We start from the raw sequence: 16,109 nt of genomic DNA, 5'->3' as shown, positions 1-16,109 counted from the left end.
AGGCAGTGCAAAGGCTTCGTCCTCCTCCCTGGTGGGGCTAGCTTCCTTTTGCCCAGATTTTGCACACACCTGTCTTGTGCCGTCCTTCTCGTTTTATCTTGTCTTGTGGTCCTTTAAGGGGTGCGTCTTCGTTCTTGCTGAAGGCACCAGCTGCCTTTGCCCCAGCTGAATGTCCCTCACTGGGCTTTGCACGGGTCATGGCACACAGTAGGCGATCATCAAGTGCAGGAGATGCGGATGGACAGCGGGATGATGAGCGGTTGTACTGAGGGGCAGGTGGATGGACCGAAGGGCGAGGAGAGAAGCTAATGGGTGTTTCCGGCCAGCTCGCCCCGTCTAGCCTCTTAGGCCTTGTTCCTTTCTTCTGCTTCCCCGTCTCCCTTTCTCCTCCGTGTCCTTTGTCCCTCAGTTCAGAGCCCTCTAAAAACCTTCTTCTCCCTGTTCTAAGGGCTGTGCCTGGCTTTTGTGGAGAGCAACTTCAACCTATCAAAGGTAAATGAAAATGCAGACGGCAGCTTCGACTATGGCGTCTTCCAGATCAACAGCCACTATTGGTGCAATGATCACAAGAGTCACTCGGAAAACATTTGCCACGAGGACTGCAAAGGTCTGGCCGGGGTCTCAGGGTGGGAGAGGGGAGAGGATGAGTGGGGTCTACTCACAGGACTTCTCGTCCCACTCCAAGCCTGGGAATGCACCCAGGAGTGCCTTTGCTGAGCAGAGGATTTCACTAGTGGCTACGATGCCCCTCCGGTTAGGAGATTCTCCGGGGTGCAGGCTCCAGAAAGGCTCTGCACACCCAGTAACAGAGGACAGCAGCGGCCAACATTTAGCGAGAGTGTGTTGTATGCTGAGCACTTCACATGCCAGCTTCTCATGCGGTGGAAACTATTATGATCCCCGCTTTACAGACGAGCAAACTGAGGCTCATAGAACCAGTGCTGAATGCCAGACTGGTGGCCCTGAAGGCTCAGCTCTAACCATCAAGTCCTGACTTTGGTCAATGGCCTGATTGATTCGAGGCCAAGGGCAAACTCCCCACCTCAGAGCCACTCGTGGAGGCTCCACAGGTCCATGACTTTGCCCCTTACTCCCTCTTTCGTACTCTGATCAACATCCCTGCACTCTTCACCTGAAGAGCCTCTCTCATTAGGCAAGGTTTACCTCGGCCTCTGTGCTGCCTGTTTTGACATTTCCTTTCCCTAGAAACCCTCAAACGTGGCGCGAACCAGCATGTACCCTAGCTAGGATGTGTGGTAGTAAACATACATTTACTCCTGCCCCTCCTGCCCCCACCCCTAGCCACCCTTGACCTCTAGCAGCCATTGTAGGGATATCTCCATGGGCCTCTGGGAGGGAGCCCTTGCCTAATCTGGAAGGACTCAGCCCCCGGGGGGCGGGGAGAGCCGGTGTGTGCCTCAGTCTCTGGGACTGTCCTCTGTGTTCTCACAGGTATTCTCTGTCTCCCCTTCAGAACTGCTGAGCCCCGATCTTCTCTCAACCATCAACTGTGTGAAAAAGATTGTGTCTGGAGCAGGGGGAATGAAGAACTGGTGAGGAGGTCACTGTGGGACTAAGTCAGCAGGCAGAGCCCCAAGAAGGATGTAGTGACAGGAGGGGACAGGAGGCAAGGACTCCACCCCTTCTAACCATCTAGAAAAATGTGGGAGAGCGGCGGGCTTGGAACTGGGACTTACAAGACTTGGGATCTGGGTCTTTCTCTGATGTTGTATTAAAACTGTTTTGGACACAGTAGCAAAGGAACTTGAGTTAGCTGAGGGAGATGGCTTCGGAGGGGACAAGGTGTCTCACCGAGCTTACCCAAGGGGTCTCTTCTCTGGAAGAGAACGGAGGCGGAGCTGGGAACTGTCAGTGTGGCTTTCCTGACAAGTTTCTGCCTCCTCGTGCATTTCCTTCACTACTTTCTTTGTAGAGCAGTATATTCTGCTCCCCATTCCAGAGGACAGACTGTGGCTGCCCCCAAGTTAACGGGCTAATGTTCTGAGCAGTCACGGAGACTGGCTAGTCTCAGCCCCAGAGTCCAAGGGGCTGGGATAGAGAATCTGATTGACTCGAGCCCCTTGTCTGGCTCTGTGCTGACAGGATGGAGCCTGCTTGGGATTCTCTCTCTCCCTCTCTCTCTTCCCCTCCCCCCCCCCCTCAAAATAAATAAATAAACTGAAAAAAAATGTTTTTCTTGCAGAAGATGATGAAGTACAAATAGAAGAATTTGGACAAGTGGTAAAGGATATTCGTGATGCCTCCAGGTTAAAAGGTAACTAGTAAATTATTTGTGACTGTTAAATTTACTTTTATTGAATGGATGTCTTTGTGTTTTGTTTTTTAGAATTTCTAGTTCTGTTAATTTCTGCTTACCATGTTGGCATTGATCTGTTTTAAGGCAGGCAAAACTTGATTTTGATTAAAAGTTGGCAGCATCCATGATGAAAGAAAAATGCCTTTTTCTGGAATGGGGCCTGTGTAACCTATTTTAAATCCCTTTTTTTGTTGTTGTTATTTGTGTGTGTGTGTGTGTGTGTGTGTGTGTGTGTGTGTGTGTGTTTTGTTCTGGACTTTATGTAAAGTCAGATACTAGCTTTACAATTTTTCAGATATGAAAATTTTCTATACCATTTTTAGCCTCAGACTTAGGACTCTACCCTGTGTAAAGGCTTATATATTATAGAATTTCTCAGAAATCTTCTACCTCTTCCTTTAGTAGACATTCCTCATGTTCCTTTCTTTGGATTTTGTTAACATACAAGAGTGACCATGTGCATTTTGGTACCATGGCTATTTCCTACCACTTGACTTCCATTTTTGCTTAAAAGTTAAATCATAGACCTAAAACCAATGGAGATCATACTCATGGAGTTTGTGTACTTTTCTATTGGGAAAATAAGTTTAAAACTTAATTATCACTGGTAATTTATTTGAATAACATTCAAATGACTGTTTGGTCAATGAGCGCTGTCAGGAGAAGAATAACAACATAGGTATATGTTTAGGAAAACGGAAGCGGAGTCATTTCTGGGTGTAAAGAAGTAGATAGATACTTTTCAGATTTTTCATAACCACTCTGCCCTGGTATAAAATTTTTAACATCATTGTTTCTCTTTTAGGTTAAGAAAAGTACTTAATAATTCCCTGTTGACATATAAATATGTTACCTGGGTCACGTAACATAATTAGCATCAATATAGTATAGTGAAATAGATTAGCCGTGCTATAGGAAACAATGCACACAGGTAGAAAAGAACATGGGCTATGGAGTTTGATACATGGTGGTTTGTGGGTTTTTGACTTACCAGCTGGGTAGTCTCTGTAGGTCATTCTGGTTTCCTCATCTTTAAAACAAGGAAGCTAATAAAATCACGTTTCTCCTAGAGTTGTCAGGATCAACTGCAAAAACACATATAAAGCACATAATCTAATTATTAGGCACATACTATATACTTGGTAAATGGTAGTTAATTTTGAAATCAGAAAACAGAGTTCAGAAAGACTGGTATTCAGGACAGATAACTTTTTATGTGGAGGAAGGAAAAAAAAAATGGAAACTAAACCATTGAGAAAGGAGAACAGTGAAAAAGGAGAAAGGTGTAGTTTAGGTACCTGAATCTGGGAGCTGGTCATAATGATTGGGGGTTGACACTGGAATCTGTCAGCCAGTGCAAGAAAAGGCCAATAATTACAGGGAAGAGTGAGGAAGGGCCACCCTGGAAGAAAAGTGTTAACATAGCAGGCCTGAAACTGCTCTTTTTAGAAAAGTCTCCTTGCAAGGTTGACTGTCATATGCTCAGACTGTTCCCTTCATTACTGACTGATAAGGTTAGTTCACTGTGCCTGGACTATTTGTTGACAAACTTGGAGGGGCTGAGAAAACAGGCATATTGTGGATCAAGTTCTATGCTTTCCTTCAGTATACACACAGTTTTAAGGGATTATGGTCAGTGTCTGATCTTGTAGTTGAAGATTTTAGAGGTTGGGCAGGCAGTTCTAGGTATTGATGAGGATTAAGGATAGCCATTGATCTGGATGACTTTGGAAAGGAAGTGAAAGTTTTTGGAGTTGAGAGGTCAAGGTCATTCTTATTGTCATCAGATGATAATGGGAAATGGGGCTGAGGGAGGATTATGAGCAGGGTGACCAAAGATCCTCCAAGAAGGTGAAAGAGTGATCAGAAAGTCAGTAGATGATGGTGTCCGGAGGGTAGTGTAGGTCAATGACAGGCCTGAATCTCAGGGGAGGGATAGGTTTGATTGAAGGTGGAACTAAAATAGCCAGACAGCAGAATCTTAGGAGTGTTTCTCTGCTTCCTGGTCCTATGTGGAGCATGGGAGGATGAGCAGACTCCTCTTAAGGTGTCTGTGCAAAGAAACCATATTTTAAAGGGAACCAAGCTTTAGGTAAAACAAGCAGAGCTGATACAGGTTTTTAGGTGACTGTCATTTGCAGTTGCCTCGCTGAGATGTTAGGGGGACAGAAAGTGAAGCGGGATCGGAGGTACTAAGAAGCTGTGATTACTGTTTGCAGCTATTCCTGAAGGCTTAATAATAATAATAATAATAATAATAATAATAATAGTAACTTTATTGCTATTAATATGACACTTAGTGTTTGCTATATACCTAATGTTGTTTTAAGTGTTTTTCATACATCATATATTTAATCTCCATATTAACTGTGTGAGGTAGATAGTATTATTAAATTATTTTAGATATAAGACTACTGAATTTGATAGAGGGGTTAAATAGTAATAATTTGCTCAAGGTCAGATAGTTTCAGGTCACAAATCCTGGAGCCAGGATTTGAATGTACTTAACACTGCCTCCTTTGAAAGGGCTGGAAATAAAGCAAAATTCCAGATGCCAGAGTACAACTGGATCTTGGTAGAATTGAAAAGAAAAGGTGAGTGAGTCTTTGTGATACTTGTGTTTACAATTTTACATTTCTCATGATTCTGAAATCTATTTCACTTCCACCAGGATGAGTTAATTTTGTTTGCTACCATTAGAGCTCTAGTTTAAAATAACTACTTTGTGTCATTGCAGTGAAAAATTCAGCCATAGCAACCATTTTGGTTGTGCCAATTTTATATTAGCACCAAAGAAACATGGCAGACCAAGCATATTGTTTTGCTGGACTTAGAATTTCCTGAGGGCTGGATTCTTCACTGAGATTTCTTATTCAAGAGGTGATCATAACTCATGGACTACCACTGACAAAAGTCTTGAGTGATGGCTACTGTTGTTTTTTAAGTCAGAGGTTAGTTCAATTACCGAATCACTTTTTTCTGTTTCTAGAGTTACAAGACATTGTCTTAGCTCTTGATGGGCTTGAAGGTGACATGATATCTGGGAAGAACTTGGAGAGCTTTCTAGGCAATATTGGGATTAAGTCACCTGAAGAAGAGGTAGAGAAAATTCTTCAGTCAGATCTTGTTTCTGGTAAGCATTTAAATATTATTATCCATTTTTTTGTTTTGGGTAGGAGTAACTGAAGAAAGTGTGCAAGGTTTTTGTTCAAGCGAATAGGGCTCCTTTGAGCTAATATCTATAGGTATTTGCTTGTATTGCTGTAAATGTCCTTAAAGAGGAGACTTTCTTTTAAAGTCCTTTTTTACAGTTAATGAGAATACTCTTAGCAAGCAGGTAGAAATTTTGTGGGGGAGTGGGCTCATTGGTATCCACTCTCTTTAGATAGATCTTGATTTAGTGACTAACACATAGTTTGGAAATTCCAGCTCTGTGAATAGAAAACCTAGCTTTGCTGGTTTGTACCAAGTAAAGTTATTGGACTTACAACTTTCTTAGTAGGTTAGTTGCCTTACAGGTAGAATCAGAACTAGCGTATCTACAATCTTGTAAGGTTAATTGCAAGGCACAGTGGGTGAAAATGAATCCCAAGTATCTTGTATGTAAAGTAAAGAAATTGTATGCTGGTTTTGATTTTCATATGAGCTTTTTAATATTACGTTTTCCAGGGATTCTTGTCTGTTCCCCTCCCCTCTCTCTCTTACAGATGACAACGTGGTGAATGTTAAAGACTGTATGAGGGCTTTGAAGGACACTCAGAAATTTTCCACTTTTGTTGGTAAGAACTTTATGGTAAAACTGTTGAATGGCAAACAACACAGGACTCATTCAGAGGTCACGTAGCCAAACATTATATTTGGTGCTCAGATCTTCTTTGTAGTATCTGTGCCAAATGTTTGTTTCATCTACATTTGAACTCTTCCAGTTATGGCAAACTTGATTACATTTGTTTTTCATTTAAGAATTTGTATTTGAATGGAAAAGATTGGGAAAATGACAAGGTTATGATGTTTTCCAATAGCTAAAGTAAGGACATTTTATTATATAATAATGGTAATTTTGAAACTGTTATAAAAAAATTTAGTGACCAGAAATGTAAGAGATATAAAGTGCAAGGCTCATGTAATGTCACCTTCTGGAAATATCCCTGTTAAAGTGTGGTAAATATCCCTTTAGCCTTTTTTATTTGAATCTATGAATATTTGTGTATTCTGATATTATTTAAAAATTAGACGCACTTGGGTGGCTCAGTTGGTTAAATGTCTGATTTTGGCTCAGGTTATGATCTCATGGTTTGTGAGTTCAAGCCCCACATTGGGCTCTCTGCTGTCAGCACAGAGCCCACTTCAGATCCTCTGTTTTCTTCTCTCTCTGCCCCTGCTTGTTCTCTAAATAAATAAATCAATTAATTAATAATTAATTAATTAAAATAAAATTACCATGGGGGCGCCCGGGTGGCTCAGTCGGTTAAGCGTCCGACTTCAGCCCGGGTCACGATCTCGCGGTCGGTGAGTTCGAGCCCCGCGTCAGGCTCTGGGCTGATGGCTCAGAGCCTGGAGCCTGCTTCCGATTCTGTGTCTCCCTCTCTCTCTGCCCCTCCCCCGTTCATGCGCTGTCTCTCTCTGTCTCAAAAATAAATAAAACGTTAAAAAAAAAATTTAAAATAAAATTACCATGTCCATAATATTCCACGACTTGCAGGTTTAAAGAAATTAACAGTGTATCTTAGATATTGTTCCATGTTCCATTGTATCATAAACAACCTCATTCTTTTTTTTTTTTTTTTTTTCAACTTTTTTTTTATTTATTTTTGGGACAGAGAGAGACAGAACATGAACCGGGGAGGGGCAGAGAGAGAGGGAGACACAGAATCGGAAACAGGCTCCAGGCTCCGAGCCATCAGCCCAGAGCCTGACGCGGGGCTCGAACTCACGGACCGCGAGATCGTGACCTGGCTGAAGTCGGACGCTTAACCGACTGCGCCACCCAGGCGCCCCGCAACCTCATTCTTTTTAAAGACTGCAATAATATTCCATTTGGGGGATGTACTGTCATTTTATCCACAACACTTTTGATGATATTTGCCAATTAAAAATCTGAAAATTTGCCAATTTTTCACCACTGAAACATTTTGATGAGCATTGTTGTATGTATATATGTGCATAAAGTTCTCCTGGGGGATAAAACCCTCAGAAGTCACACTGCTAGACTGAAATATATGCAGATGTGAGATGTTAACAGCTACTGCTTAATTATCCTCCAAAAAGTTTGTAAAAATTCACACTTTTATCAGTAATGGATATTATTTATTGAAAATTCTGCTGGTAAAAGAATTCTATTATTGTTTTAATATGCATGTCTTTAATGACTAGTGAGGTAAAACATTTTTCATATGATTGTCGAATATGCTTTTCTTTTATTTTAATTAGATTGTCTTTTTCATATGAATTTATAAATAGCTCTTTTTTTTTTTTTAAATAGCTCTTTATATATAAGGGACATTAATGTTCTGTCTTGTCTATTGCCATTTTTTTTCTAGTTTATTATTCATCTTTGACTTTGATTTTGGTGGACTGCTTATTGCCATCCTCTGTTTTATTTTGTCAGTTTTGGTAATTTTTATTCTCCTAGGAAATTTATTTTATTCAAGTGTTTTTTGGGAATATTAGTACAATCCTATGCAGTGATAATTCTTTTGATTTTTTTGTGTCTGGTTATTTTCTCATTCTTAAATTTGTATATATATATTTGTGTGTGTGTGTGTGTGTGTATATATGTGTGTATATATACACACATATATACACATATATATATATATATCTTCTTCTAGATTTCCTAGCAGATCTTTTAATTATCTCTCTTTTTAAAGCTCTACATCTTAGATTTATCTTTAGTGTTTCTATTTGTAGTAAAAAAAAAATTCTGCTTTTATCTTTAGGATGTCCTTTCTATTGTTCCCTTTTGTCCATTTTGTAGTTTTTCTAAGTTGTTTAAATTATGAACTTACTTTTTTCTTCTTACTGAGAAATAAATGTTTAAGACTATCAATTTTCATTTCAGTAAGACTTTGGTTTATCAAAGTCTTTATTCTTGTTTTTTTCTAAGCATATTCAGTTGTATTTTGATTTTCTCCTTGATGTAAGAGTTGCCTAAGAGAAAAACCTTAAATTTTAAAGCAATTATTTGAAAAATTTTAAATGAATTTAAAAATTTTAAATTTGAATTTGAATTTCATTATTGTCCTCTCTTTGTTGTTTATTTTTAGTTTACTGTGGTCAGAGAATGAGGTCTATAGTAGAGGATTTGATAGTTTCTGTGTTAATTAGATACGGAGTTTTTTCGATTTTTACATGTTTATTTAAAAACCGCATTAGGGGTGCCTGGGTGGCTCAGTTGGTTGAGCGTCCGACTTTGGCTCAGGTCATGATCTCGCGGTTTGTGAGTTCGAGCCCCGTGTCGGGCTCTGTGCTGACAGCTCAGAGCCTGGAGTCTGCTTCAGATTCTGGGTCTCCCTCTCTCTCTGCCCCTCTCCCACTCATGCTCTGTCTCTCTCTGTCTCAGAAATAAACATTAAAAAAAAATTAAAAAAACACATTAGTGGGCTTCAGGGACAGGCTAATCGTAAGGGACACTCATCCTACTGTTTGTCTTGGAAATCCTTATGACTCTTTGAAGCAGCGCATTCCATAATTTTTGGACAGCTGTAGAACTAGTCAATTGTTCCACATATTTGATGGAAATCCTGCCTTATAATTCCATTCCCAAACTTAACATTTGGACTCTTCCCCGTCAGTAGCCCTCCAGGGATGGGAGGAGAGCTCTTATATTTTCTTTCTTTTATGTTGAATCATCTTTTCTCTGGACTCAGATTTCCTTTCAACCATTCCTCACATGGCCTATTTTTGAAACTTCTTACCAATGACTAATGACTAACTCATGGAACAACATAATATATTAAATTATACTTTCACATAAATTAGCTAATTTTAAAGTAATTTATTATATATTTCTCTTAATGAATTCTGAAAGATTATTTTTTTAGACATGTACTTTAGAAATGTGAAGAGGTTTTTGTTTGTTTTAATTAAGGGGGGGGTGGTCAGTCATGGATTTCCTAGTTCAGATGTTTGATATTATCATGCTAAACATAATAGGCTTTGCTGATTCTCTAAATTGGGTAAAGTGAGCTGACAGGAGCAAGGGGTGTAGGGAAAGAAAGTAGAAAGGGAAGGATTGGAGTTTGGGAGCAGGTGTGACGAATGGAGGGTATTTTTTATGAAATGGTGAGCTCGTTAATAGAATCACTAGAGAAACTTTGGCATACTTTTTTGTTCATAAAGGAATAGCCCACGCAGAACCCAGAGTTTTAACAAAATAATTTTAAGAATAAAGATAAGGGGCTATAGAAAACTATAGTGGAGAACGGATTGCTCTACCTTTTTAAATGGCCACATGTGGGTAGTGGCTGCCATTTTGGACAGTGCAAAACTGGAAGAATCCATCAGTTTTACTGTTATGTTCCAAAAATTTAGATCCATGGACTGAATTACATGTTGCATGTATATTCTCTGTGTTTGTAGTATTGAATGACATCATCGGTACATTGGAATGTATGGAAGAAAGTGATCAGTCTGGCAAGGACAACTATGCAGATGTACTTGGAAACACCAATAGAATTTATTTCACTGATAATAGTTTTCAAGAAGTGTTGGATGATTCCTTGCTCGACGGTGAGTTGATTGAGCAGATAACCAGCAACTTGTAATAAAAATTTCTTCTAAAATTTTATCCAAGGTTTTAAAATATTTTACCAAATACTAATTAATTAAATCTTAATACTTAGTTCCTAAATACTACTGTAAATGTATTGAAATGCAATTTACTACAGATCAGATTTAGAGATATATCTTATATTCTATATTCACGGAGATTTAGTTATTACAGTATCAAATTCCTGGATGATCTCTTGGACTGCATTGTAAACTTGGTCTGAAAGTATTTATATACGTTGTCATATGGCTTTAAAATGTTTCTTTCTAGAGTAATTTCATTTCAAAGTTAATCCCTTTCCTTTTATGAATTTTAGAGAGGTCCTAATAGTTGTCTAGCTTTCTTTTTCTTTTAGGTGACAGGCTCTTTGAAAAATACAAGTTATTGTTGAACAATTAAACCATTGGTCTATATAACATTCTGTGTAAGTGTTGATCTGGCTATTTGCTCTATTTACAAAGAATTTACCTGATCCATCCATATTCTTATCTGGGATATACCCAGATGGGTTTTATCAATACTTGGAAAGCCATCCCCTGCCTTTAAATTTAACTTCAGCTAAAAAATGAGATCAGATCTGTGTCTCAGGGAAAACTGGCAATCTGCAAAGACAGTTTAGATTGTCAAAACTGATGGGGGAGGAATGCTGGGATCTGGTGAGTAGAGGTGAGGGATGCTACTAACCACCCTATAATGTATAGGACAGCACTCCCCCACATAATTAGCTGGCCCCAAATGTAATTTTGCTCAGGTTGAGAAATTCTGTTTTAGAGTTATCTTGTAAAATTGCCAAACCTACTATTTTGAAAGTACTTTTTAATAGGTTAGTTATATTTTTTTAATCCTGCTTGGATCACATTTTAAAAATTAATGTAAATATAATGTATCTTGATTCTAACCTCCTTTTGCTTCAAGGTAATACCTGTACTAGTTGTGAGTTATTCTAAACTGCTCTCTAACTGCGATGTGGTCCATCTATGCAAATGGACATATTTTGTTTCTATCACTTGTCCCTCAAATAGATCTCTGTATCAATTTGCATTTGTGTAGAAAATGTATAGGATGAAGCGTATAACTGCACCTTGTCCTTAGGAAAAGCTCCAGAATTAGATAGATAGGTAGGCAGGCAGGACTAAAAAAGGACAATTCAGACTAATAATTAAACACGTTATTGAATATATGAGCCTGGGGATTAAGCTGTTCTCTTAGGGATAAAGGAAGCATTTGTAACTTTAGAATCTCAGCCACATTTAAGAAGCTTGGTGGAGCTTGACGAATCCATGGAGTCTAAGAAGTAAGAGGAAGATGAGTAGAGAACGTTATTCTGGAAGCTAGTGGAGGATTTTGAGAAGAAGGGGATGGTCAATGCTAAATGTTATTGAGAAATGAAGTATGTAATTTATCCATTGGTTTTCTTCCAAACTGGGTAAAATCAGGATGCTGTTCCTTATGGCATAATCTCTCTATTTAAATTTGCAGACTTTAGGAAAGAGGCTTTGTCTTCAAATCTGAAACTACCAACAGCAGATGGTAAGGACTTTATATATGTATACAAGAAAGCATTCCCTATGAAGGAGTTATTTTTTAGGATCATTGCCAGGTGCCAATGGATTCCTAGTCCATTCTTCCCACTCCAGCCAGAGTAATTTTTTTTTTTTCAAAAAAGTAATCTGATTGTGTGATGTCCCCCTATTTTCAACTCTTTAAACATTTTTCATTGTTGTTAAAGATCAAAATCCTGCATGTCCTAGCTCTCTGGTATAATTTTGTACCATTACCCTTGCTTTCTGCATTTTCAAGTACAATGGCTTTCTTTCATTTCCTTAGAACTCCAACTACAAAGCTTTTGCGTATTTTGTTCCCTGGAATAGTTTTCCCTGACACTCTTTGCCTAGTTAATGTTTACTCATCTTTCAAATGAGTGATGGGGTGCCTGGGTGACTCAGTTGGTTAAGTGTCTCACTTTGGCTCAGGTCATGATGTCGTAGTCTGTGAGTTTGAGCCCTGTGCTGAGCTTTGTGCTGACAGCTCAGAGCACGGAGCCTGCTTCAGATTCTGTGTCTCCTTCTCTGTCTCAAAAATAGACATTAAAAAAAAAATTGAATGAATGTCAATTTCCTCTAGGGAGCCTGTCATTATCTGCTAGTCGAGGTCAGCTTCTTTTATTATAAGCTTTCATTAAACTATGTCTTTTTCATAGCATTTACTTCATACTATAAATACCCATTAATATTTTTTTAAATGACACTAGAAATGCTCAATATATTTTAGCTTATATAGTGACAAAAGTAGGAGCATCTGACTGGTTCAGTTGGTAGAACATGCAACTCTTGACCTCAGGGTCATGAGTTCAAGCCCCATGTTGGGTGTAGAGCTTACTTAGGAAAAAAAGTAGCAAAAATATTAGAGAACTTTGAATTATCTTAATTCATTAAGACCAAAATAATATAATTTCTCATTAAACTTTTTTTATTTGAGTACGGTGGACACACAATGTTATATTCGTTTCAGGTGTAGTGATTCTCTATACATTTTGCTATGCTCACCACAAACATAGCTATTTGTCACCATACAACAATATTACAATATCACTGACTATATTCCCTTTCCTGTGCCTTTTATTCCCATGACATAGTCATTACATTCCTGGAAACCTGTATCTCCTACTCTCCTTTACCCCTTTTACCCATTATCCCCCTTTCTCTCCGGCCACCATCAGTTTGTTCCTGTATTTATAGGTCTGATTTTGCTTTTCTTTTTTTTATTTGTTTTTTAGATTCCACATATGAGTGCAATCATATGGTGTTTGTCTTTCTCAGTCTGACATATTTCACTTAGTATAATACCCTCTAGGTCCATCCATGTTGTTGCAAATGGCAAAAAAAATCTCATTCTTTTCCATGGTTTTGTCAAATTCCATAATATACCACATCTTTATTCATTCACCTATTGATAGATAGTTGAGATACTTCCATATCATGGCTGTTGTAAATAATGCGGCAATAAACATATAGGGGTGCATATACCTTTTTGAGTTAGTGTTTTTGTTCTCTTTGGGTAAATACCCAGTAGTGGAATTATTGGGTCAAATAGTATTTCTGTTTTTACTTTTTGAGGAACCTCCATACTGTTTCCACATCAGCTGTACCAATTTACATTCCACCAACATTGCACAAGGGCTGCTTTTTCTCCACGTCCTCGCCAGCACTTGTTACTTCTTATGTTTTTGATTTTAGTCATTCTGACACGTGTAAGGTGATATCTCATTGTTATTTTGATTTGCATTTCCCTGAGATTGGTGATGAATATCTTTTCGTGTGTCTGTTGGCCATCTGTATGTCTTCTTCAGAAAAATGTCTATTTAGGTCTTCTGCCCATGTTAAAATCTGGTTGTTTTCTAGTCATATTTTTGATTATTTGGTTAATGATTCTTTTTCTTACGTGCCTGGAAGCATCATTGGGCCAAGAACCATGTTTCCATTTTGCTACAAGTCCTAGCATTGTTTCTCCAGATCCTAGCACAATTTTGGCTTTCAGAAGCCCCTTATTAATAGCTAATTGAATAGCTAATATTAGATGATATTTACTGTGCTAGGCATTGTTTCAAATCTTTTATATTATTGACTTATATAATTGTGAATATTTATGGAATTAAAGAATGACAATAAATCTGTCTTCTTATCTCATTAGCCTCATCTCTCATCACTTCTGCATTTGTATTTATTCTGTAACCATATTACTTATTATAATTTAAATTGGTTCCATATCTTCCATGTGCTTTTGGTTCCGTATATTTGCATGTGCTGTTTCCTTTCTGTATATTTTCTGTCAAACAAATTCACATTTTCCCCCCAAACTCAGCTCAAACATCACTCCTCAACCCATAAGACTTTTCAGAGTTATAGGTTAGGTGAACTGTCTCAGTGCTTTATATCTGAGTGCTCAGTGCTCATATCTGGCACACATTTTTCTCATAGTACCAACTATATAATGTATTATAATTTTATTTACAGACATGACAAATTCAGTCCCTGTCTTCAAGGAATTTAAAGGAAACTCTTTAAGAGGGCTGAAATTTTCATTGTTGGTCTTAGTAGCTATAAGATAAATGTTAGTAAAAATGAATATAGGTCTAAAATGGTATTATGGTATTCTTTCCAACTGAAGGTTTAGATCTGTTAGTATAATGCAACGATTTTCGGACTGTGGAAACATACATGACAACTTCGTTTTGGGGTTGAGAGAGAAATGGGGTGAGAAATGGTATTGACAAAAAATTGAAACTCCCAGTAATGATCATGTTTTATATTTTAAATTGGTGTGGTATCAACAGGACTACATTTGGTTGTATGGGTTGTGCTTGCACAAAGATGCCTGGTTGAGAGGGTACAAGTAGAGACTGAAATGCATTCTACATTCCACTGTGCTCTCCAGGCTAGGACCACCAATGCTAGATTGCAGCTACCTAGAGGAAGGTATGCCTCTTTGTAATTGATACATAGAGAGGGGTGCCTTTTTTCAATTCACACAAAAGCACAATATAGACTGGTAGTGGCCCTGGAGATCAAGAGCTTTAATCTCAAATTTTAGCATTTTTTTTTCGTTTATTTCATCAGTTGATAGAAGTCTTTAGATCTACATGTACAGGATGTTACTATTATTTAAGAAAGGGTCACAGCTTACTCAGTATTTAATGGATGAGTGGATTCAGGTAACCCATCATATTCTGCATATAATTTTTTGGTTTAATTTTTTCTTTTCTTAAAATGTTTAGTTTTAAGAGACAGAGAGAGAGAGAGAGAGAGAGAGAGAGAGAGAGAGGGAGAGAGGACAAGTGGAAGAGGGGCAGAAAGAGAGACACAGAATCTGAAGCAGGCTCTAGGCTCTGAGTTTTCAGCCCAGAGCCCAATGCGGGGCTTAAACCCAGGAACCATGAGATCATGACCTGAGCTGAAGTTGGATGCCTAACCGACTGAGCCACCTAGGCGCCCTTAATTTTTTTAAATGCTGCTTGAAATAAATAGGTTGTCAGTTACAAGTAGAAAATACTTTGCTTTTTTTCTGCAGAGATTTTAGTTAAATATATATACTTAAATTGAGAGTTCACCTATAGTGGACTCTGGGCAAACTATTTTGCATTTTTTAAAATAATAGTATCTTATATATATTTATTTATCTTTGTAGCAGTTAAAGAAGCTGCTTATATCTTGACAAGTGTTGATAATGGCAAGATTGGCATACGTAACTTGGAGCATGCCCTGAAAAGTTTGAATGTTAATTTAGCTGAGGAGGACGTCAGTGAAGCCCTTAAATATTGTGACATCGGTGGTGAGCATTTTTTTTGGCTTGAGATTCTGCTCATTTTTTCCTGTTTATAGGAACCAGTTTTAGAGTGTTTTATATGGAGGTAAAATGCTAAAGGCAGTCGCAGTGAGGCCTAGGTTGATATAAATTAGAGCCAAAATAGTCTGCTAATTTATTTACTGACCGTATCTATCTGTTCATACTCTACATATGCTTATTTAGATAATTAGCATTCATTTCTTGTAAGCATGGGTGGGAAAATACCATTATGTAATAAAACAAAGACATGACATCAGCAGCTTCATTTTGATCTGCAGTCTTTCTTCAGAGGAGACCCAATTTCACCTTTTATTTTGCTTGTCCCATTCTGCTTTTTTAACCAAAGGAAATACCCAAGGTTTCATTACATCTCAGAAGAATAATTATTTAGTCTTGATCATTGTTTCCAAGTGGTCACATATTTATCTTTGTTTTCCATCTTTGACTTCATGTATTGTGAACTTGATCTCCTTTCCTATTTACATCCACTCTTAAGTGTCAAATCGTGTGGGAATACTTCTAGAAGCTGGTGAGTTTTACCAGTTTTAGGTGGCTTTTTATTTGGGGTTTATCTTAACCAGCTTGTTTTTTCTATGGGAATCCCATGAGCATGTCTTAGGTTTAAGAGTACCTCCCCAGCATTGATTGGTTATTGCTTTTGCCATAGATTATTATTGA

The 16,109-nt window shown here is 38.1% G+C and overlaps 2 protein-coding genes across 5 annotated transcripts in view; both read left to right on the top strand.

Moving 5' to 3' along the window:
* The window catches only part of LOC144615348 (pleckstrin homology domain-containing family M member 1-like), a 20,453-nt gene extending 18,390 nt beyond the window's left edge, over positions 1-2,063 (top strand). For 3 of the 4 annotated variants that reach the window (XM_078442280.2, XM_078442279.2, XM_078442281.2), the window contains 2 exons: positions 449-607; positions 1,453-2,063. In XM_078442280.2, coding sequence (XP_078298406.1) covers positions 449-607; positions 1,453-1,577 — 284 coding nt within the window. In that variant the 3' untranslated portion in view covers positions 1,578-2,063. The remainder of the gene's footprint in view (positions 1-448; positions 608-1,452) is intronic. The other variant, XM_078442282.2, reaches the window with a different exon arrangement.
* Positions 1,784-16,109, top strand: LOC144615289 (EF-hand calcium-binding domain-containing protein 13-like). The gene is made up of 8 exons (XM_081794834.1): positions 1,784-1,904; positions 2,204-2,275; positions 5,307-5,450; positions 6,025-6,096; positions 9,899-10,048; positions 11,568-11,618; positions 15,273-15,416; positions 16,099-16,109. The coding sequence occupies exons 1-8, from the start codon at positions 1,784-1,786 to the stop codon at positions 16,107-16,109; spliced, it is 765 nt and encodes a 254-aa protein (XP_081650960.1).

This window comes from Panthera onca, assembly GCF_046562875.1.
Source record: "Panthera onca isolate mPanOnc1 chromosome E1 unlocalized genomic scaffold, mPanOnc1 haplotype 2 h2.Chr16_ul_6, whole genome shotgun sequence".
NCBI classification, from domain to species: domain Eukaryota; kingdom Metazoa; phylum Chordata; class Mammalia; order Carnivora; family Felidae; genus Panthera; species Panthera onca.
The sequence above is the reverse complement of the archived record's forward strand: the minus strand, read 5'-3'. Positions and strand labels throughout refer to the sequence as shown.

Bases quoted from the DNA above. Each gene is read 5' to 3' on its own strand.
- LOC144615289 (XM_081794834.1), top strand. From the start codon at position 1,784: ATGGCTTCGGAGGGGACAAGGTGTCTCACCGAGCTTACCCAAGGGGTC. The intron at 2,276-5,306 runs GTAACTAGTAAA...TTCTGTTTCTAG, and splicing joins TGATGCCTCCAGGTTAAAAG to AGTTACAAGACATTGTCTTA. The intron at 5,451-6,024 runs GTAAGCATTTAA...TCTCTCTTACAG, and splicing joins TCAGTCAGATCTTGTTTCTG to ATGACAACGTGGTGAATGTT.